The sequence below is a fragment of the Melanerpes formicivorus genome, unplaced genomic scaffold, assembly GCF_026170545.1.
Source record: "Melanerpes formicivorus ecotype bairdi unplaced genomic scaffold, bMelFor1.0.p_v2 SCAF_63, whole genome shotgun sequence".
NCBI classification, from domain to species: Eukaryota; Metazoa; Chordata; class Aves; order Piciformes; family Picidae; genus Melanerpes; species Melanerpes formicivorus.
In genome coordinates, this window is record NW_027142415.1 from 408,567 (window position 1) to 431,328 (window position 22,762).

The 22,762-nt window shown below is 43.4% G+C and overlaps 1 protein-coding gene across 1 annotated transcript; it reads right to left on the bottom strand.

The window, feature by feature from the left end:
- Positions 1–541: 541 nt before the first annotated feature.
- Positions 542–13,465, bottom strand: GPRC6A (G protein-coupled receptor class C group 6 member A). The gene is made up of 6 exons (XM_068162353.1): positions 13,272–13,465; positions 12,106–12,409; positions 9,950–10,777; positions 7,119–7,334; positions 5,482–5,605; positions 542–3,968 (listed from the first exon to the last, which is right to left on the bottom strand). Exons 1-6 carry the CDS (start codon positions 13,463–13,465, stop codon positions 2,851–2,853), a joined length of 2,784 nt encoding a protein of 927 aa, XP_068018454.1. The 3' UTR covers positions 542–2,850.
- Between the last annotated feature and the right edge of the window lie 9,297 nt (positions 13,466–22,762).

A 22,762-nucleotide genomic window follows, 5' to 3' on the forward strand; every position in this document is an offset into this window, starting at 1 on the left:
TGTCCTATCCCAGGGAGCAAGTGAACAGAGCCTGTCCCCTCCCTCCTGACACCCAGCCCTCAGATATTTATAAGCATTTATTAAATCCCCTCCCATGTGTAACACAGCTTTGTACAAGCATCACTTGCTTTTCTGCCAAGTCTAGCTAGAAAATCTGTTGTGTATTCTCAGCTTCACCATTGACTGTGCTTGATGCAGGAGACCTGAGAGAGGCAGACACAGCATGTAGGACTCCTTTGAAATTCTGCCATCAATTCTGTGATGTTTATCCTTAAAGATACCTCTGTAGAGAACCTCACATTTCTGTCACCACACTCTGCCCCTCAAGATGCTTTTCCCCTTGCCCCATTGGGGGAATGCCCTTCCATATTTGGATTTCAACCTGAAGGGTATTTAGAAGAAGAAGGCTGAGACCTCCTGGATAAAAACACTGCACAGGTGCATGGACTGCTGCTCAGGCCAAACTGAAGTTCATGAAGAAAAGTAAGGGAATTAAGTGAGCAAACTCATTTTTAAACAACAATATGTCTTTAATCATCCCCTTTCCTTATGCCTTCAAAACATGACATGGTCAACCCTTTGGAAAGCAATAAACTCCCAGTCAACACTCGAGACAAATTAACTTTCCTAGCCAGCTTAGTGCTGGCAGTCATCCTGCAGTTGAAGCTTTGCTTCTCTCTTTTGGGGAGAGACATTTTGCTGCATTGGGAGCCAAACTGCCAGCATTCATAGCAATGGATGTATGATCAGCATTCATCACATAGATACATGTGCATAAGTCTGTATTCTTCCAGCCAGCTACAGAACACACACAAATACTCAAATATGCATGGAAGTGGCACCTTTGTCATTCAAATGACTTCTAGAATATGTCCTCACAGCCTTAGTCTAAATATCCAACTAATTTCATTGCCTGTGTCCATTGCTAAAGTGGACACAGCTGTTCTCTAGCTGTTTTTAACAAAACATGAGTAGAAAAATCAGGTAGGGGTTACAGCACACAGATAGAAAAATAGGTATATTGTGCATTGTTAGCAATGCATTTGTCTGTGTAACACCAAATCTACAGCATCTTATTCTGACCTGCCACAATATCCAGTTGTCCCTGATCTCAACAGAAGCACAGACAAAACTCAAGGAATTTCTTATTATTTCACAGTAACATAGATTCACAGAGTGGTTTAGGCTGGAAGGGACCTTGAAGATCACAGAATCACAGAATCACCAAGGTTGGAAGAGACCTCAAAGATCATCGAGTCCAACCTGTCACCACAGACCTCCTGACTAAACCATGGCACCAGGTGCCATGAACACATCCAGGGATCACCTAGCTCCAACCCCCCTACCATGAGCAATGACACCTTCCACTAGCCCAGGTTACTCAAGGCCTCATCCATCCCAGCCTTGAACACCTGCAGGGAAAGAGCATCCATGACCTACCTGGGAAACCTGTTTCAGTCTCTCACCACCCTCACTGTAAAGAATTTCTTCCTAATATCTAGTCTAAGCATGGCACAGAAGTTTCTATGGTCCAGACCGTGGGCTTTAGGGAGACAGTAAAAATACTCTTCACAGTCCTGGACTGACAACACAGCTCTGCTGTTTAGCATTTGAAAAAGCTCTGTGATCTCATTGTCCCAACAGAAAAATTCCTCCTCCCGTGAACACATCTTTTGCTTCCTGTACAGAAGGCACAGCACAGCTCTGTGTTCATGGAGCTGGAGGGAAAAGACTCATCCAGAGCAGCCCATATCAGCTCATCCTTGTGCTGCTTCTGTGCTGGCATGGTGCCTTGTCATTGTCACGTTGAAAATGAGAGGTTTAGAACATGTATCAGAAAAGCTAAGATTCCCAGGGTGTGTTCATACTGATCCTGGTCATTACATCATCCAGGCTGATGAGAGGAATCAATTAGTGGACATTACATCTTCAGTGGAGCAGATAACTGGAGACAAACAGAGTGAGTCCTCCCTCCTCATGCATCAGAGGAAGCAGATGAGGGGAGCATCCTTTGAGTACAGGGAAAAGAAGTAGATGAACATATATACAACTACAGAGCTCCAGAGAAGACCTTTGATTTTTATGCAGACCTATTTCTAGTTCATGACCCTCCCTGCAAATACAAGGAATTTTAAACTCTCCTGCAGCACTCATCTAGAATAAGATGTGCAGTTCTGGGCAGTGAAAAATGAGAAGGATTCACTGATACCAGGTGAAAAGGCTTAGTCTGGGATGTGCAGGAGAATGGAAAGCTTATCTTAAAGGTGGAGACTAAAGGACTGAGCCTGTTTATCACAGCAAACAAAGGCTGGGAGAAGATTCTCTTTGATCTGCAGAACAAAGCCAGGTGAGAACCAGAGGTTCTTAAACAATCAGGCATCAAAGATGCAAAAAAAACCCACCCAAAACAAAAAAAAATCAGGCAAACTCATATGTTCCCTCCTACATGTCTGACTGAAATAATAATTTCCTGATGCTTCTGCCTTTCTTGGGGAAGCCAGATGGTGGAAGAGGTTCCTGCAGGCCTACATGAGTGGGATGGGGAAGGAGGGGAACTGCTAAAGGGGTCTGCCCCTCGTGGTGACTGCAGAAACAAGGGCTGGACCCCGTGAGCAAGGAAAGCTTTGTAAAGGGGTCTGCCCCTCAAGGTGACTGCAGAAATGAGGGCTGGACCCTGTGAGCAAGGAAAGCTTTGTAAATCTGGTAATGGATAACTGCTGAAGTAGCAGAAGAGAAGACATTTCACGTGGCCTGCTCTCTTTGGGGATGCCAGAAGGCAAGACAGACACCTGAAAGAGAAACGGCTCCCTAAGATGGCTTTTCATCTTCTAGTGCTTTAATCCTGCCTAGTCATATGCTGGAGAGTCTTTTCCTGACCACAGTCCTTGCAGTACTTTTAGGAGGAGCTTTTCCTTTTGTCAGTATCTGCCCAGGCACTTGGCAATGGCTGTTTCCATTCACAGAGTTCTCAGATTTACACAAGTCTGGGACAGTAGCTCGGGAGCTGGAAGACTTTGAATCCAAGGAGATCTGGCTAACAGCAACGCTGCTGGCACTCTTGGTGGAGTAAGTGTAAATGATTTTGAGAAAGGCAGATTTTGTGTTGGTTTCTTGCTTGTAAATGATGACATAGCACTTGGGAAGAAAAGTGCAGCAGAGGATCCCATAATTGGATATTAACACAACAATGATTTCCACTGCTGGCAGGTATTTGCCAAATGTGGTGGCATAGACAGGGATGAACACTATCCATGCTATAAAGTAAATTAGCATGCCAAAGGTGATGAATTTTGCTTCGTTGTAGTTCTCTGGCAGCTTCCTACCTTTAAAGGCAAATATGAAGCAAACGAAGGCGAGGGCAGCGATGTAGCTCAGCATGATCCCAAAAGCCACAATGGAGCCCTCGTTGCACTCCAGAATGATTGCTCTTGGCATGGAGAAATTTTGCTCCACAAAAGGTGTCCTAAATGTTAGCCAGAAGGTGCAAATGATGACCTGAATTCCAGTGCAGGTGACCACGGTGGGAACAGGTTTATACAGACACTTGAGGAAATTCTGCAGCTTGGGGTCAAAGCTGAAGGCTAGCAAGATTTTCAGTGACTTTATTAAAATACACGAAACACAGAGTGCAAAACTTATGCCAAAGAGGGCTTGTCTGGTTTTACACTTGAATGCTGTGGGCTCGTCTATGAAGAAGACAGTGCTTAAAAAAATGAGGAAGTGGCTGAAGAGGATGACATAGCAGACAGGGAGGCCTCCAGATGCCTTCACGACCGGGGTGTGCACGTTCCTAGCAAATATTATGCTAACTGACAAAACCAGCACGACCCCAAAGGCAGAGAGGAGGAGGAGGAAAACGGCAAACCAGTCAGTCCAGGTGAGGAAATGGATTGTCTTCCTGTAGCATGTGGTGCTGTTGATAGGAGCCCAGTAGGTTCTGTTGCTGCATCGGTAGCAGTAATCCATATCTGAAAGCAGAAACAAAGGAGATAGCTTAGAAACCCGAGGTAAACGAACTGTGGGTGGATTAACGAGGCTTGAGCTGCAGGAGCAATGTCTGCAGGGATGCTGAGAGGAACAGACTGATTGCCGTCGGCTGTGGCGGTCACCGTCCAGGCGGAGGAGCTGCAGGGCTTCGGTGACAAGGGCGGCAGCGGTGACAGCAGGGGCAGCGGTGGCTGTTGCGGCTGAGGTGGCAGCAGCAGCAGTGATGACAGAAGGGGTGGCAGCAGTGGGAGTGGTGGCAGTGATGGCTGTGCTGACAGAAGTGGCGGTGGAGACTCTGGTGGCAGTGATGGTAGTGGTGGCAGCAGTGGCTGCAGCGGCAGCAGCAAAAGGGGCACAAGACAAATGTCTGCCATCTGGGAGCAGGATCTGCCAGCAGCCAGGGGCAGGGAGGGGATAGAGAAAATTATCAGGGACTTAAAAGTGCCTTGGCCATTGCTGAGCAGCGATATGTGACCTGGCCAGAGCTCTGGACAGACAAACTTTAACTGCAGCCTGAACAATGACTTGAGATTAAATCAAGTATCTCAGAGACATTTGAACTTCTTTCCTTACCTATTTCAACCAGATAAGAAAACACCCAACTTACCATTTGCTGGCAGCTTGTGAAACACACCAGCAAGAATAAACCTTGCTTTAGGTCATGCTTTGAAAAGTTACTGTTGCTTTCTCTGCCATGGAGAAATTTCACAGTTATTTGAATTAAAAAGAGAGAATTTAACTTCCTTCTGCTCTCACAATATTAAAAGTGCATTGCTCCAGGTTTTTCCTAATTCCATCTCTCTCTTCTACATTTAATTTTTGCCTATTGAAAATGTTGCTTGAACCAATAAATGAACCAATGGTAAAGTACACATCAGGTTTGATACTAGAATACATTACTGATATATCAAACTTCACAGTACTCTCTGTGTAAGACAAAAAAGTCTTCTGGTAAGCAAAATACAAAGTTCAAGGGACCTTTGGAGACTCATGGAATGGTTTGGCCTGGAAAAGACCTTCAGAGATCATCTACTCCAACCTTCTGCCATGGACAGGGACTTCTTCCACAAGGTCATGTTGCACAATGTCCCATTCAGCCTGACTTTGAACACTTCCAGGAATGGGGCATCCACAGCTTCTTTGGGCAACCTGTTCCAGGGTCATCATAAAAAAATTGTCTTCCTTATCAGGCTGGGTGTACTACAGGAAGACAGGGAAGCAAGGCTCTATTTTAATGAGAGGCAGCATCACTGATAAATCAGCCAGACTTTCCATCCTAACAAAGGATAATGGTAGTCGGCCAAATAAAATCAAATCGCTTTAAGTTTGGTCTTGTAAAGGGCACTTAAACCAAGGCTGAACACTCTTATGTGCAAAACAAATATTTTAATCCCATCCCAAAGTTATAGCCAAGGTTGCCAAGGCACATCATAGCCAAACAACACAATTGTATCGATGTCTAAACACACCTTCATTTGGATCACAATTCTTTACCTGTTTGGTTGCTGTAATGGTTTTCTGGGCAGTAAGCACACTCATAACAGCACGTGTGTGGACTTTCTGTAACCTTCTTCATCTGGCCTGGCCTGCAGTGCTGGGAGCATGTTGACTGAACCTTCTGTAGTGTGCAGAGAAGACAAAAACCATCAGCTGAGGTACAACTAATTGCTAAGAAACATTAAAATAATGTTTCTGTAATTCTGCCTTTTTCACTCTCTTTTTGGATCTGACATATTTTAAGGGCACCCAAAAGTGATGCTTACTGTATTTTGTCCACACAATCAATAAGTGAGAGGATAGGGCATTACTGACCTGATGATTTTATCATTTTGGCCCTGAATGCCAATCAGCAGAATGGTTTGCATCTTTAAAATGCAGACCAAAGTGTCTCATCCAGCTCTGAACCTGGAATTCAGACTACTGGTGAAGAGCTCCAAAGGAAGCTCAGCAGCATCTGATGAGGGATTCAAGTGAACTGCTTCACAAGGAAGATTCTGACCCCCTGCTCAGCTGCTCTGAGCCTAAGGGAGACACCTCAGCTCAGGGAAGATACCTTGGCAGATGCTCTGCACTGCAGCTCAGACATTCCTGATACTTGGCAGCTCATCCCTGAGCCAGAAAGTACCACTCTGGGGTGCCTGATCAGGGCACTCTCTTGAGGTCTGTGTTCAGGACACCCTTCCAAAGACATTTTTATTTGTGAAATGGAGAAGCAGCCCTGAGAGACACTGCTATTTCTTCTCCCTCTAAGATGATGCTCATGAGGAGATGGAGACATTTCCTTGCCTTCCTGGGCAGTGCCATAAAGAGGGACAAGATCTGAGGGCTTTCTCTGCCTTCAGCCTTTTCCAACAGCTGAGTCCACATGCTGACTTCAGCCCAGCTTGTCAACATCCTCTCCCTGTGCTATTAGCGTTATAGATTTTACAGCACAGAGCTGTACAATGAACTAAGACCTCCACCTCTGCACAGGTAACAGAACAGCATAGCTGGAACTGGCCAGGGCCACCCACTAGTCCTGTCTGCACCGGTGCCAGGTCTCCAGGTGGCACCACCTACCTCAGACTCCTGTAGTTGTGCTGACCTCAGCTTTAACAATAACAAATAATCAGCAAAACATGGCCGTTGTTTTTCTTCTAAACAGTAAAGTCAACAGAGTTGACTCCTCCATACAAAATACGTGGTGGTGATACATGAGAGGGGAGTCACTTTTTGTTTTAAACCCCATATTCAAGATTCTAGATTAGCATCCTTAAGGCAGACATGACTTCTCATCTTAGGAAACCTCCTAGGACCACTCTGGAGAAATCAGTTTCAAAGCACTGAACCTGATAACTGCTTCTCAGGGTGCATGGAAGTGGCTGAATATACCCAGGGAGTGTTCTTTACTTTGAAAGGAGGACATGAGGCCACAAGAGAGATTTCTAGCTGGGAAATACCTCAGTTGCAAATACTGGAGGAAGAAGAAGTCATGAAACAAATTTCACAATATCACAGTATCGCCAAGGTTGGAAGAGACCTCAAAGATCATCGAGTCCAACCTGTCACCACAGACCCCATGACTAGACCATGGCACCAAGTGCCACGTCCAATCCCCTCTTGAACACCTACATCAACAAACCAAAAGTTACCTTTAAATCCAGAAATTCTTTTTTCTTCTCTTCATCCTCAAAGATAAAGCCACCTTTCTCTGGGTCATATTCTGCCACAGTGGTGATTTCCATATGGCCATCAATTTCTTTCCAAAGCAGCACGTTGTATCTGGTGCTTATATCTCCATTGGAGTCAAACTTGATTTCCTTATCATCGTCATCAATGACTGTAACGTTTTTAAGCTCTTCAAGGAGCTGAACATGAGCATGAGGATTAATAACACACATCATGGCAACATGATAAACTCAGTAGTTTAACAGCTGTGTCATGATATCAAGTAAAAAAAGAAATGTTGCTTTTTAGGAGTAATATCCTAGGAGTAAAAATTGCCTTTGTAACTGTTACATTTGATATCTGACATGGAATTACATTGACCTTAAAAATCTATAAGCTTGTTTATAAATACATATCATAGAATCATAGAATCAATAAGATTGGAAAAGAACTCAAAGATCATCAGGTCCAACCTGTCACCCAACACCTCATGACTACTAAACCATGGCACCAAGTGCCACGTCCAATCCTCTCGTGAACACCTCCAGGGAGGGTGACTCCACCACCTCTCTGGGCAGCACATCCCAATGGCTAACAACTCTCTCTGGGAAGAACTTTCTCCTCACCTCCAGCCTAAACCTTCCCTGGTGCAGTTTGAGATTGTGTCCTCTTGTTCTGGTGCTGCTTGCCTGGGAGAAGAGACCAACCCCCTTCTTGTTACAACCTCCCTTCAGGTAGTTGTAGACAGCAAGAAGGTCTCCTCTAAGCCTCCTCTTTTCCAGGCTAAACAATCCCAGCTCCCTCAGCCTCTTGTGCTCAAGGCCTCTCACTATGAGAGCTGGACAGGGAGAAATAACTCTTTCTTTCTTCATCTGGTGTACATAACATGTCATGTTATCCATTTATTCATGTATAACATCCACATTTTTTTGAGAGTCCAGATGTTGTCACTGCATCTTCACCACATTGTGAGGAATCAAAATGTGCTTCCAATCAATATTGCATTTGAGTTGGATGTTGTTTAGTTGTGTGGGACTGAACAGGAGTGTTTTTGATGGTATATACTCAGGCTAGTCATTTAATCTTTCTCTTTCCCAGTTTCTCTAGCAGTGTGGGAACAACAGAGCCTTTAGAATCCATCTCGAGCCTCAGGCAGGGTAGGCTAATAAATAGCAACATTTTGATGTCACTGATGGATATTTTTGCAAAGCCTGTAACACCAGTGACTGTAGTTTCTCTAGATGTGGAGATGCATGATATGGATCAGCTGCTTCCAAGGCTATATAGATATTAATATTCATTTCTAGAGAGTTTAAATTTAGTGCAGAATAAATGTATTATCAAAACAGTACAGGGGGAATAATGATCCCTTTCCATCTTCTTCATGAGCTGTTAGGCTCTTAGCAGGACTTTCAATTTGGGTGGTTTGGGATTTAAGTCAGCAGTGACATAAGTGCAGCTCCATAGAGTTGCATCCCTTGCAGAGCAGTCCTGAATTTGCCACATTTGCCTGTACAAATTCATGTAAGAGTCTTATTGTTACTGGCTGCTTTTTTTTCTCCTTTCAAATCTCCTATCTTGGTTTGACCTGCCCTGACCTAGGATAAGAGGTCAGAGCAAGCCACAGTGCTTCAGTGCTTGTTTGACTTTTAAATGAACTTTTGTTTAATCCCCTGAGTAAAAGTGTAAAAGTGAATACTCCTGAGCAGGTTCTTGGGTAAAAGGTCAGGTCAGGTTTGCTTGTCTGATTTTTCCTCTTCTTTTCCCACCCAGCAGAGTTTGATAACAAGTACCTCACCCATCTTAAAGATTGTGTCTAGTTTTCCTACCATTCACTTCAGCATAAATCAAGACCAGGGAGAGGAACAGTCTGTTGCATTTGCACTTTCAAATAAAGATCCATTAGGGAGAAAAATACCTGAATTCAGACTGAAAATATGGTGAGAGAGGAAATGTGAGGCCTTGGGGAATGCTCCTATCTTGTAATATCTCCATCTCTCAAGAGCCCTCATTGCTGTGTGTTACAGTGGTTTGCAGCCACAGGACCAACCACTAGCAGCTGAATAGCTGATATGTGACTGTAGATTGACTCTGCATTGTATTCTGTCCCACAGGAGTAGCTAGCAAGGTGTCCCAGCAAGGAACCTGCAGGCTAGAGCCCTCATTCGAGCTGGTGCCTGCTCTGTGTGCTCTTGAAGGTGATGGGGGAGGTGTTAGGGTAGCTAAGGAAGCCCAGGGGCTAAAGATCTTCTCTGCACCTGTGGAGTCATGAGTTTATCATACCCATGAAAGAGGAGACAGTGAGCACGCAGTTACCCACCACCACTTAGCTCTCTCTATGTGAAATGCAATAATTCAGTATTCCTAAGGTTGGAAGGGACCTCAAAGATCATCGAGTCCAACCTGTCACCACAAACCTCATGACCTCCTCAGGGAGGACACTACTGCCCACTGTAGTCTTGAACTCACAACCTTCCCATTAAGGGTCTGATGCACTACCAACTGAGCCACAACTTCCACCTCAATCTTTCTCTGTTTACAGCAGACCACAGCCATGGCTTAGTGCCAGGAGCCTTTGCATCTGCATGGGCCAAGGAAAGAGGAGACAGAAATGAAGTTTAGTTCTCATCACTGCAACAGTTAGATACTGCTGGTCTAGGACATAGATTGTGATTTCAGTTGGTGAAGCAAACCAGGAACAGGAGTAAAAAGGCATTTAGGAAAAGGATCAAGCTAGCAAATTCAGTAATATGAGAATAAAAATGAGATGCAAGCTATGCAGAGAGAATGAGGCCTGAAAGAATTCACATCATACCTCCCAGGGAGCAACAGCAGAAGGATCCTTGCAGTCTCTGTCTTGGCATAGCCCTTTAATGGCATGAGCAATGGCATAGACTGCAAGTTTAGTACTGTGGATAAATCCTGGTTCAATGTTAGCCTTCAAGAAGTCATCTCTCCAGATCTGATGTTTATCCTCAACATTTTGCAAGAGATCATCCTGGGACTGGTTTGAGATGCACATTTGAAAATCATGATAATCCAGGTGTGCACAGACCGACAGAAGCACGATGTATTCATGCAAAAACTTGTTGTTCTCAGTAGGCTTTTCAGGAAGGTTTCTCAGAAAGTCTTGGAAAGCAGAGATGTCTCCACTTTTAAATCCAAATCCCACAATGGTTCCCAGCTGCCTGATATTGGGAATTGTACTGATTTTGACTGCAGCTGACCAGTTGTCACTTGCAATCCAGATTTTGTTCACATTCCTCTCAATTGCCTTCTGAAATAGCTTGAGCACATGGGTCTGCCTCATAAAAACAACGATAACATTTACTTCAGTTTCCTTGACAATCCTCTCAATGGCATGATCAACCTTGGTCTGAAAGGTGTTGTCAGACAGATAGGCAGGCAGCAGCTCTTTAAAAGCTATGCAAACATTGTTTGCCATGGCCTGGACCCCAAAGCTCTCCAGAGCGAAACGTCCATTGTCATCATCAGTGGCTATTACTCCAATCCAGTTCCACCCAGACTCACAGATCAAGTGGGCCATGGCTCTTGTCTGGTGAAAATCACTGGGGATAGTCCTGAAGAAAGAAGGAAACCGGATTTTGTCACTGAGGATTTCAGCTGATGATGCAGGACTGACCTAGGGAGAGCGAACAATTTGGTTATGGAGGTACTCTCCTCCAAAGGACACCAAGAGATCCAAGGCTGCTCTTTGCTTGCTCTTTGATCCAGCCTGGCCCAGGCTCCCTCATTCTGTGAGTGAGCATCAACCAGGTGCAGCCAAAGAGAGCAGATCTCCTCATCCTGTTCTTAGGATGCAGATTGATGCTCAGTACTCATTCTACTATTCTCATCCTCATCCACATAATTGCTTCAGTGAAGGCAGAGAATAAAACCTCTCAAAATGGGTACAACAGGCATGCTGGCATAAGGATTGTGGTTTCCTCTGTTCAGATATCATCAACATACTCCTCAAAACAGTATTTAAAACATTGGAAGGCTTAGCAGGAGTTCCCAAGTGCTGATGCTCTTCCATTTTGAAGTATTTTCCCATCACTGAGTATGTTTATATGGCTCACCCACACCTGTGTCCTCTGTCCAGGATTTGATGATTACATTTCAAAGAATCATTAAGTCTGCTAGAAGAACCTCCCAGGAAAACAGCAAACAATGCTACAGAATGCTACAATTCTTTCATATGAGTGATTTGTTCAGTGTTTCTTGTGAAAGCAGCTAGAAAAGTCTGAATGGAACATTGTTATTTAAACCTCTCAGAAGTAGAGAAGGATGTTCTGGGAAGGACCAGGGTGTACCTAGAGAGTTGTATTCTTTCCCTTCTACAACTGATTGAAGAGTAACAGAAGTAAAACTGTGGTTTACAAGGCTATTTCTCACATCCCTATTCCAACATCCAAACTTTTGCAGGGAAGTTTTCTTCTCAGGAAGAATTTCCCAATTTCTGAACCCATTTGGTCCTTTGTTTTTGGTGGGATTTTTTGTGGGGTTGGCTTGGTTGGTTGGGTTTGGTGGGGTTTGCTTTGTTGTTTGTTTGTTTGTTTTCCCCAGCTTGAGACTGGGTATTGTCATATTCATCCCCAGCCAGGCTAGACATGGTGGGTGTGACTTTGTTGCCTAAACAAAGTCCTCCAGTGTCATCCCAGGTGCACTGGACTAGCTGGCACAGGATTGACTAATGGTGCAGCCAGACTGACAGGAGCCCAAGATCATTCTGCAATAGCACAGGACTCATGTACCTTAGGCATGTAAAAGAGTTCTTATTGCCTTTGCTTAGACAGGTGAATCAAGCACTCCATTTAGAATTGAATCTCATCCTTCCTCATACCCTTAGGCTGAGCCAAATCCTACCCAGTAGCAAATGTGGCTTTTGCAGCCCCAGTGATCAGAACCATACCTTCACACTAAACATCTGGCTGCCTGTTCAAAATGAAAGAGTTGCCTCCAACCTACCTGTGGGATTAGCTGCAAAGCCAGCAGCCTTGACACTGCCATCGACACCTCTGAGTAGCTGGCTCCAGTGACTGCCTTAACTCTTGGGACATAGTCTGTGTAGTTACACCTGAACTCGACAGCATCCTCAGAGGAGTTGAATTTAGCCAGGAACCTCAGAGCAGACGCCATGGCTTTGGTCACATCTGCACAGGTGTCATAGATTTCGTAGCCCAGCGTCACTTGAGGTAGCAGGGTGGAATTGTTGATGGTTTCAATGGCATGGATCATTGCAAGGGTCTGAAGGAAAATCTGAATTTCAAAGCTGCCAAGAAACACAGAAGCTTTATTTTAGGAAAAAATACAATAATCACTGTGAACCAGACTGAAGCAAAGGCTCTTTTGAGCATATCCCTTAGAATTCGACAGCTCCTAAAAAGAAGTGATGGGTAGTATGTTTTGTGTTCTTTTTAGTGTACCAAAGAGGAGAAGCTGGTGTATTTTTGTCTTACCTAAATGGGAGATTAAGCAAAACAAACACATCACAAAATGCACCTGAATAGCAGCATCTTTGGGGGAGAAAAAAGATAATCATAAAATAGGTTAGATGAAAACTTGCAAGTAAGATCTTCAGGAAGCATCTCTCAAAGCCAGGGAAGCTATTTCAATTTATTTCAGCTGCCCAGTAAATGCATTTACTTTCATCAAAAGCAAGAAAGCAAGAAGGGACCAAATCATCTTAGAGGTGTTCTCCAACCACAGCAATTCTATGAATCTAAGACTAAATATTTCAGAGCAGAAGGAAATATTTCGGAGGTTGAGGTCTTCTAGTGGTTCCTCAGCAGAGTTCTTCAGACAGGCAGCAGCAAATTAGCTGTTACATGGAAATTACATTCTTCCTCAGCACAACATTCCAGGGCCATTTGGCTGTATATGAAGGCTGAAACAGGATCAAATATTCATTCCCTTCCTCAGGCAGCCACAGTACTTTTTTTTTCCTGTAGCTTTGCCATACTTTGCCATCCTGTATTACATTATACACAACTGATGCGATGTCAAAGATCTTTTTGAACACTACAAGAACAACACAAGAAAAAGCAGATTTTTTTGGTCATACTACAAGAGGAACATGCTCCCACATCAGTGATCTCTTCTGTGCTCTATATTCAGTTTCCAGCATTACTCACCCAGCACAATTCTGAATTACTGGTTTGATGGGATACTCCTCTGGACGCAGCGTTTTGCTATGGACTGCAAACAAGCCTCCAATAACAATGTCCCCTGGAGAACTGGCACCCACAAAGTCAGCAGGATTCTGGCAAGAGAAAGCAGTATCAGTGCTGACCACAAGGCAGGGGATCAAAAAGCTAACAAATGCCATGTTTCTGTTTCGCTTGCTGGCTGCTAGCTTTAAGTCGATTAAACGAGCTGCAGGGCCAACAAGGGCGCCTATGTCATCTATAAACAGCAGCAAAGGGAAAGGCTGCACTCAGAAGTTAGTCACACCTCATAAGGTGCTTCTATTTGCTTCACTGGCTGAGGCTGTTTTATTGAAGGCACTAAAGTAAGGCTGTCACACAAAATATGAGAGTCCAGGGGTGTGGGAGTGAAGAGGGAGAAAGATAAATGAGTTTGAAAGGAAATGTTGGGCATGAAAATCATAGAATCATAGAATCAACAAGGTTGGAAAAGACCTCAAAGAACATCAAGTCCAGTCTATTCTGTTCGGTTCAAAGATTTTATACCTTATTTGATACACATGGCATATATGTTAGTATAAATTTGGGCATGTGAGAGCAAGGTGCAAAGAAACAATCATGCACTAGGGGAGTGATTGTGCTGGGACCATATTTTAAGGGTCTGGTCCAAAGAGTACTGAAAAAAAGACCCTCTTGTACCAGTGGCCTTTCAACCAGACTATGGTCCAAAAAATGCCAACCCAAACTATCAAAAGTCTGCTTTTCTCTCAACCCTTTTCTTAGATGATTTAAAATCTTTGCATTAAAATGCTTTGGATAAGCTAATAGTGATTCTGCTGCACACACAGCTCCTAGGGACAGCAATGGGCTTTGAGTCACGCTCTGTATTTACAAGCCAGGCCACATCTGCTGCTAGTTAATCTGATCAGCACAGGACAGTGGGAAAACCTAATGTTAGTCCTATTTTTGTGAGAGGAAAGAAGCACACTTCTCTTTCTGACTGAGGCTGTCACAGCACACAAGCAGTAGCTCCAGTGCTGTGGGAGGTTCAGGAGCCAGCTGTTCTCAGTGGCACTGTTCTCCTCTAGTTTGCAGGAATCCATCCAGTGCACCAGAAGGGAACTGGGGGAAAAGTGAAACAGAGGTTGGACTCTCAGCTGTCATAAACTCCAGTCATAAACAGCAAAGTGAACCTTCAGGACAGAGACATGACTGATGCTACTCACCAACACCAATTGACGCAAGAGACAGGGATTTGGCAATAATCCCTTCCTGTTCTTGACATTGGCTCATTTCTCTGTTTTCTTATAATGACTTCTTCAGACTTTGCTACTTTTGATAGTATGCCAAAACACTCTCAAACAGAATGGGGTCAGTCATAGTGTTTATTGTCCAGACCATCCTATGATAAAAAAGCTGGGTCTGACATGGAAAATTTGAATCAAGGAGTACATTCTGTCCATGACATCTTAGTTCTGCTAATCAAAATGCCTACCATATAAATACCTGAATTATTATATTGTGCTTTTCCCCTCCTCCCCCCCCCCCCTTCATTAATCTCTTCAGAGGCTGTGCATGGATACCATGCACAACAGAAATGTTTCTTCCAAGTGCAACAGACATTCTGTAAGGGGCAATGGGTGGAAGATGAGGCATAGGAAGTTCCATGGAAACAGGAGGAAGAATTATTTCATTGAAACAGGCTGCCCAGGGGTGTTGTGGAGTCTCATTCTCTGGAGATATTCAAGCTCTGCCTGGATGTGTTCCTGTGTGATCTGCTCTAGGTGATCCTGCTCTGGCAGGGAGGTTGGACTGGATGATCTCTCGAGGTCCCTTCCTGCCCCTAACATTCTGTGATTACTTGCAATTGCAAATCTGAACCCCTAGCTAAATTTCCATTCAGCTTCTTGTTTGCTACAACAGAGCAGCTAGTGTTTATTTCTTCTGCACTCTATCTTTCCATGTGGCATTCTCACTGCAGGGTCAGGGCATAGAGCAAACAGCTGCCTGCATTTTCTTTGGTGTGTCTGATCGCATGCATTTATGGGCAAATGATGATGTCACTTTATTCTGCTTCTGATCGCACTGACTTGCAAAAGTTCCAGTTATTTCAAGGGCTTTCCTCTTGAATTACTGCAGTGTAACTGTAATCAAACTCTGGCCCTGAGTTATGTCACATTCACTTGCAAATATACACATACTCATTCCTCACCACCCATGCAATACACTCCTAAGCCTGTTTCCTCCTACTCTGCTGTTTCCTTTACCCTGCCTTTGATTATAATTTGGTGTATAAAACATCTGTGTGGTTAGGGGGAGTTTAAAGCTTAAGACTGGAGTTAGTCATTTCCCTAAGCAAGCCACATGAAATATTCAGCTCTATGCCTTTATCATAGTATCATAGTATCATTCAGGGTTGGAAGGGACCACAAGGATCATCTAGTTCCAACCCCCTGCCATGGGCAGGGACACCCCACACTACATCAGCCTGGCCAGAGCCTCATCCAGCCTGGTCTTAAACACCTCCAGGGACGGGGCCTCGACCACCTCCCTGGACAACCCATTCCAGGGCTTCACCACTCTCATGGTGAAGAACCTCCTCCTCACATCTAGCCTGAATCTCCCCACCTCCAGCTTCATTCCATTCCCCCTAGTCCTATCACTACTACTATCACTTTAGTATAAAATGTAACTTTTAAGGACCTAACACAAAGTAGTGAATTAAGGACTCAGTGGAAATACAGCACTGAGCATTTGAAACTTCACATCTGTTATAGCCAACCATTAGAAGCAGTAAAGAAACTTCACTTTGGCCAGCCTCTAAGAAGCCATTCAACTCTATGGAAGAGGACTTTACCTACAAACAAACCCCTTTACTTGGTCCCCTTGGAGAGTGGGAGTTGACAAAATAAACATCACATATAATTGATGCATAATTTCATGTTATTTATTAAAACACCATGAAATGAGATGTGCTTCACATGGAGTTTATGTCACAGTCTATTTTCACAGGGAAGGGTTTTTATTGTTATTGGTTGTTTTCAGGACCTGTCTCATAATTGCTGCTAGTGACCAGAAGAATTTAGAAGTGCAACCGAGATAGCTCAGCCTGGTCTAGTGCTGCAGAATTAATTGGGAGTGGTTGCAAATACCTTTTTTTCCATTGAGCAATAGAAGTAAGTGCATTGTACAAAATGTTCCTTACTTAAAATTTAGTGGCCTATCACTCTAACATCTCCGGAATTTCACAGTCATCTGCACAGGAGTATTTCTTGGCAGGTAGGTTCAAGCAGAAGATTCAGGGGAATTCTTGAAGTACCATCCTCAAGAAGATTGTGGTCAAGGGAGGTGATTCTCCCCCTCTACTCAGCCCTGGTGAGACCCCATCTGGAGTACTGCATCCAGTTCTGCAGCCCCTATTACAAGAGGGATCTGGAGGTGCTGGAACGTGTCCAGAGAAGGGCCAGGAGGATGAGCAGAGGGCTGGAGCACCTCTCCTATGAGGACAGACTGAAAAAGCTGGGGCTCTTCAGTCTGGACAAGAGAAGGCTCTGAGGTGACCTTATTGTGGCCTTCCAGTATCTGAAGGGGGCTCCAAGAATGCTGGGGAGAGACTTCCTAGGATCTCAGGTAGTGATAGGACTAGGGGGAATGGAATGAAGCTGGAGGTGGGGAGATTCAGGCTGGACGTGAGGAAGAAGTTCTTCACCATGAGAGTGGTGAAACCCTGGAATGGGTTGTCCAGGGAGGTGGTTGAGGCCCCACCCTGGAGGTGTTTAAGCCCAGGCTGGCTGAGGCTCTGGCCAGGCTGATGTAGTGTGGGGTGTCCCTGCCCATGGCAGGGGGGTTGGAACTAAATGATCCTTGTGGTCCCTTCCAACCCTGACTGATTCTGTGATTCTGTGATTAAATACTGGTTAGGACTGCCAGCTTTCCAGACCAATCTAATAATTGCATTTAACCAAATTATTTTTAATTGCTGAGTTTCTCTTGAGGAAGTGCAAACGGGGAGGGGGGGGGTGGGGGGATATGATGCAGATATTCCATTACTTTAATTTGTTTATTGGGAACATACATAGCTTAATATGAAATATTAAAATTAGAGAATGGGAAGGAGAGTACCCAGTGGTTTGATTTATGGCCTGTTGAAGAAAGGAAAGGAAAAGAAAAGAAAAAAGAAAAGAAAAAAGAAAAGAAAAGAAAAGAAAAGAAAAGAAAAGAAAAGAAAAGAAAAGAAAAGAAAAGAAAAGAAAAGAAAAGAAAAGAAAAGAAAAGAAAAGAAAAGAAAAGAAAAGAAAAGAAAAGAAAAGAAAAGAAAAGAAAAGAGAAAAGAAAAGGAAATCTTAACAATTAAAACCACATCAGCAGTGAAATGGAATTTGGACAGAAGCCAAGTGATCACGTTAATTCCTGAGAAACAAACCAAAGTCAGCTTTCAAGTTCATTGGGTTTGTCCTCTACAGGGTATCAACTGGGGTGAATAGAAAAGGATAGGATAGGATAGGATAGGATAGGATAGGATAGGATAGGATAGGATAGGATAGGATAGGATAGGATAGGATAGGATAGGATAGGATAGGATAGGATAGGATAGGATGGGATAGAATAGGATAGGATAGGATTAACCTGGTTGGAAAAGACCTTTGAGATCATCCAGGATAGGATAGGATAGGATAGGATAGGATAGGATAGGATAGAATAGAATAGAATAGAATAGAATAGAATAGAATAGAATAGAATAGAATAGAATAGAATAGAATAGAATAGAATAGAATAGAATTAACCAGGTTGGAAAAGACTTTCAAGATCATCGAGTGCAACCTATCACCCAACACCATCTAATCAACTAAACCATGGCACCAAGCGCCTCATCCAGTCCCTTCCTAAACACCTCCAGTGATGGTGACTCCCCCACCTCCCTGGGCAGGACATTCCAATGGCCAATCACTCATTCTGTGAAGAATTTCTTCCTAACATCCAGCCTAAACCTCCCTTGAGGACAAATCTTGGTTTACTTCATCAGGTCCGAGTGCTGCAGTGTGCCTCCTGATGTTCTCTGGAAGTTGAAGCTCCCCTAATGCCAACGGTTATGTTGCAGTTCTTCTGGTGGAAAACTGAGATGCTGGAGTTTCTGCCTAGAGGAGGCCTATGACAGTGCCTTCAGCCTCCTGTCTGGACTGCCAGGGCTGTCTTGAGCAGCCCCTCAGTAGTTTCTTTTTCAGAGGGTGGTTCAGGCAATAGCCAGGCTTGTGCTTTTTCAGTGCACTTCTGCTGTTTATGCTACAGCAGAGCTATAGGAGATTAAAACAGAGCTGTGAGGGGGGAATGCAACCATTGTCTGCTTTTTCCTTCAGTTCAGAGCACAGGTACTTGTTTCATTCAGCTTCTTTCTCTGATATTTATAATATAGAATATAGAATATAGAATATAGAATATAGAATATAGAATATAGAATATAGAACATAGAATATAGAATATAGAATATACCAGGTTGGAAGAGACCTTCAGGATCATCACATCCAACCCTTCAACCAATCCAACCCACCTAAACAACTAACCTATTTTAATATACTTACATTAAACTTCAAGTCAAATGCAACTGTGACATGAAAAATCAAGGGAATTTTACTTTTCTGATGTTGAAGGCAAAGAGTTTTAGCCATTCCAAATTTGATTTCTCCATAAATGAACTGTTTGGTTGCTTTTTTTCCCCCCAAAAATAGTTTAGCAGGGTTGTTCCTATCCCACGCAGCCAAGAGTCCAGCTGCATAGGATGGACTTGATGATCTTTGAGGTCTCTTCCAACCTTGGTGATGATTCTGTGATTCAGGGCAGTTATTAACAAAAGCCAGACTGGTAGGCATGACTCAGTCATTTCCAGCATTCCTTATCAGGTTTTGCTTCTCTTTTGTTTTTTGTTTCTGTTTTGGAATCAATTCAAGGTTGTCACTGGCACCCTCATTCTGAACTTTTTGTATTTATTTTGGTTTTCTCTGGAGATCTTAAAAGATCTCAGCTCACCTTACAAGGTTTTACTGATGGTGTTATAAAAGTAAACATACACCTGCCAAGGGAGTACAGGCAGAACAGGTGACAGTCATAAAAATTCCTTGCAGATAAGGAAAAGAACCCCAAACAGTGAACCTGCAGGAGTCACTCTGGAGAGTGACTTCAAGCTTCAGAGTTAAAGACTGGTTTTGAAACAAGCAGGGGAAAAAAACTAGTTTCATAAATTAAAACTATTAAATTCATTAAATAATCATTTAAAGAAAAGATTAAAACTTCCTGCTAAAAAGTTCACCAACACACCTTCACATTCCAAACATGATGCTATCTGTTAATAATCAAGGGAGGTTGGAAGTCAGATGTTTTAATATAAGCCAATGTCACATAGAATCGTAGAATCAAGCAGGTTGGGAAAGACCTCAGAGATCATCAAGTCCAACCTATTACCTAATACCTAACACCTCCTGATGACTAAACCATGGCTCCAAGTGCCACATCCAATCGTTTTTTGAGCACCTCCAGGGATGGTGACTCCACCACCTCCCTGGGCAGCCTATTACACTAACCAATTACTCCTTCTGTGAAGAACTTACTGTGAAGAACATCTAGGTCATGAGAGCATCAAACTCAAACTATGCCTTTAACCACTGGTTTATCTCAACTGTTTAAAGTGAGAAGCAGCAATATTAAGAGACCTGGGGGTACTGGTTGATAGTAGGCTGGACATGAGCCAGCAGTGTGCCCAGGTGGACAAGAAGGCCAATGCCATCCTGGCCTGGATCAGGAACAGTGTGGCCAGCAGGAGCAGGGAGGTCATTCTGCCCTGTGCTCAGCACTGGTTAGGCCACACCTTGAGTCCTGTGTCCAGTTCTGGGCTCCTCAGTTTAGAAAGATGTTGACTTGCTGGAACATGTCCAGAGAAGGGCAACAAAGCTGGGGAGGGGTTTGGAGCACAGACCTATGAGGAGAGGCTGAGGGAGCTGAGGTTGCTTAGCCTGGAGAAGAGGAGGCTCAGGGGAAACCTTCTTGCTCTCTACAACTCCCTGAAGGGAGGTTGTAGCCAGGTGGTAGTTGGTCTCTTCTCTCAAGCAAGCAGCACTAGAACAAGAGGACACAGTCTCAAACTGTGCCAGGGGTGGTTTAGGTTGGATGTTAGGAAGAAGTTCTTCCCAGAAAGAGAGATTGGCCATTGGAATGGACTGCCCATGGAGGTGGTGGAGTCACCATCAGTGGAAGGGTTTAAGAAGAGACTTGATGGGGTGCTTGGTGCCATGGTTTAGTTGATTAGATAGTGTTGGGTGATAGGTTGGACTTGATGATCTCAGGGGTCTTTTCCAACCAGTTAATTCTATTCTATTCTATTCTATTCTATTCTATTCTATTCTATTCTATTCTATTCTATTCTATTCTATTCTATTCGATTCGATTCTACACCTCTGCTCACAGTACTTTGACATGAAACTTTCAATCTCACACTGCATGACATGTAACATAAGCATTAAAATATTAAGATAGAGGGGTGAATGGAAGAATGAAAGGAAAGACATGCAAACAGCTCATCTGCAAGTACTGGCTTAGTATGTGCATCCAAGTAGCAGGCAAAAGCAAGCAGCTAGAAGAAGGAAAACCATTATAGAATTACTTTGTCATGATTGTCTATTACACTGTACTATTCCTGACATCATTCAGTGTATGTACATAGAGTTGTTCTGGTTGGAAGAGACCTGTAAGATTATCAAGTCCAACCTCCAACCTAACACTACCACAGCCATTAAACTCATCCTCATCTAGGGGGGAGCCGAGCTGCTCCTCAGAGCCCCCAGTCCCTGCATGGGACACACTGCAACTCACATGTTGGCACATCAAACACTTCCTTACCCCTCCCATTGTCTGCCCTTGCTCAGATCACACGTTTTGATCATTGCTCACTGGTGGAGTGACTTAAACAGCAGTAGACAAAGAGATATCAAGTTTGAATGCCAGTGGAAGACTACAGTCTTGTATCTAAACATTCCAAGATTACGATGGCTCCGTTATTGCTTCTCAGGCACAAATAAACCCAAACCCAAACCAACCACAAAACCCTGACTATAATCCCAAGTGAAATTTCCTAGTGGTGGTTATTATGCAGCCTGATTTTGATCCCTAAATGACTGGTCCACTGTTAAATACCAGACAAACCAAATCCCCTTCCCTACTAGCACACTTACAAGAAGTGTGATTGTGTATCTAATGGAGGAATTGCATTGACTTGTGAATGAACTCTTTTAAGCAGTGCAGCCTCTGAAGGGAAGCATAATAAAGGGGTGGATGAACATGTCAACTTGGTCAAACACTTTCCTACTTGCCCAACATCACACTAGAAATCACTGAGGCAGACAATGGTTGTCATATCACCTATTCTGCTATGAAGACAGGCCAAGGGAGCTGGGGTGGTTCTGCCTGGAGGAAAGGCTCTGGGGAGACCCTAATAACGCAAATGCACCATTGCTGGCAATCTCTCTCTGAATTCCTTTTGCACATCAGTACACAGCTTCCTCTCTGCTCATGTTACAGATAATATCCTTATTTGAAGACTAACTTAGGCAAGAAGTTTGGGATGTACTCCATCAAAGTGTCTTTCCAGGACAGTTAACTTTCCAGTTAATTAGAAGATTTGAGAGAGCTGCTACTGCTTCTGTGGCTATTACTGTGCCTGTTGTGAGCTACATAAACTGCTCTTAAATACTTATCTAGGTGTTCAACAAAACCTTCATAGGTGAATTTGAGGGTCAGAATCATCCAATCCCATCGATTTGACACAAAATGTTTGGTGAATTTCATTCCCATGAGAGCTTTCCTGTCCTCACCAGGTCTAGCCCTTACTCAGTCTGTTTTATTTGTGTTATTTCCCATCTGTAAACAGTGCAGGCCCAAGTGCCTTGTTTTTAATGATGTGTAGCAGAAGCATTTGATTGGAATTTAGATAAATGAGCAGGTAAGTCCAATATGTGTTTTCTGCAAGTTTATGTGCATGTGTATGCAAAAGCAGAAATGAAGTTACATAAAGACCAAAGGCTGGCCTTTGTTACCACATCTGATCATTTTCCACCCCAAAACAGAAAGCATTATGGGTTCAATAAAGTTCTTTGCAAGCTTCTCCTTACTGCTGAAATAAAAATATTATGGGAGAAGCTTTGTTATTTTTTTTGGAGTCCTTATAAAGAATAATAGGAGGGTTGTGTGGAAAATTTAAGGGAGAAAAAATATCCTCTGCCTATTTATAAAGTAAGAATTTTTGTGTCCTGTGCAAGGTAACTGTAATGATTCTCTTCATAAATATCAGCATTTACTGTTGTAATGCTTCTTCAGGTTGAGACTCTAAGGATCTATAACATCCTAGGCACTATGCATAATGAGAAACAGTTCTTCCCTCAAAAGATTTACAAGCTAACTGAACCTAAGAAACTATTTCCTTTTACAGACAGAGCAGG

Bases quoted from the DNA above. Each gene is read 5' to 3' on its own strand.
- GPRC6A (XM_068162353.1), bottom strand. From the start codon at position 13,465: ATGGCATTTGTTAGCTTTTTGATCCCCTGCCTTGTGGTCAGCACTGAT. The intron at 10,778-12,105 runs GTAGGTTGGAGG...CGCTCTCCCTAG, and splicing joins CTTTGCAGCTAATCCCACAG to GTCAGTCCTGCATCATCAGC. The intron at 5,606-7,118 runs GTAACTTTTGGT...TGCACACTACAG, and splicing joins AAGAATTTCTGGATTTAAAG to AAGGTTCAGTCAACATGCTC.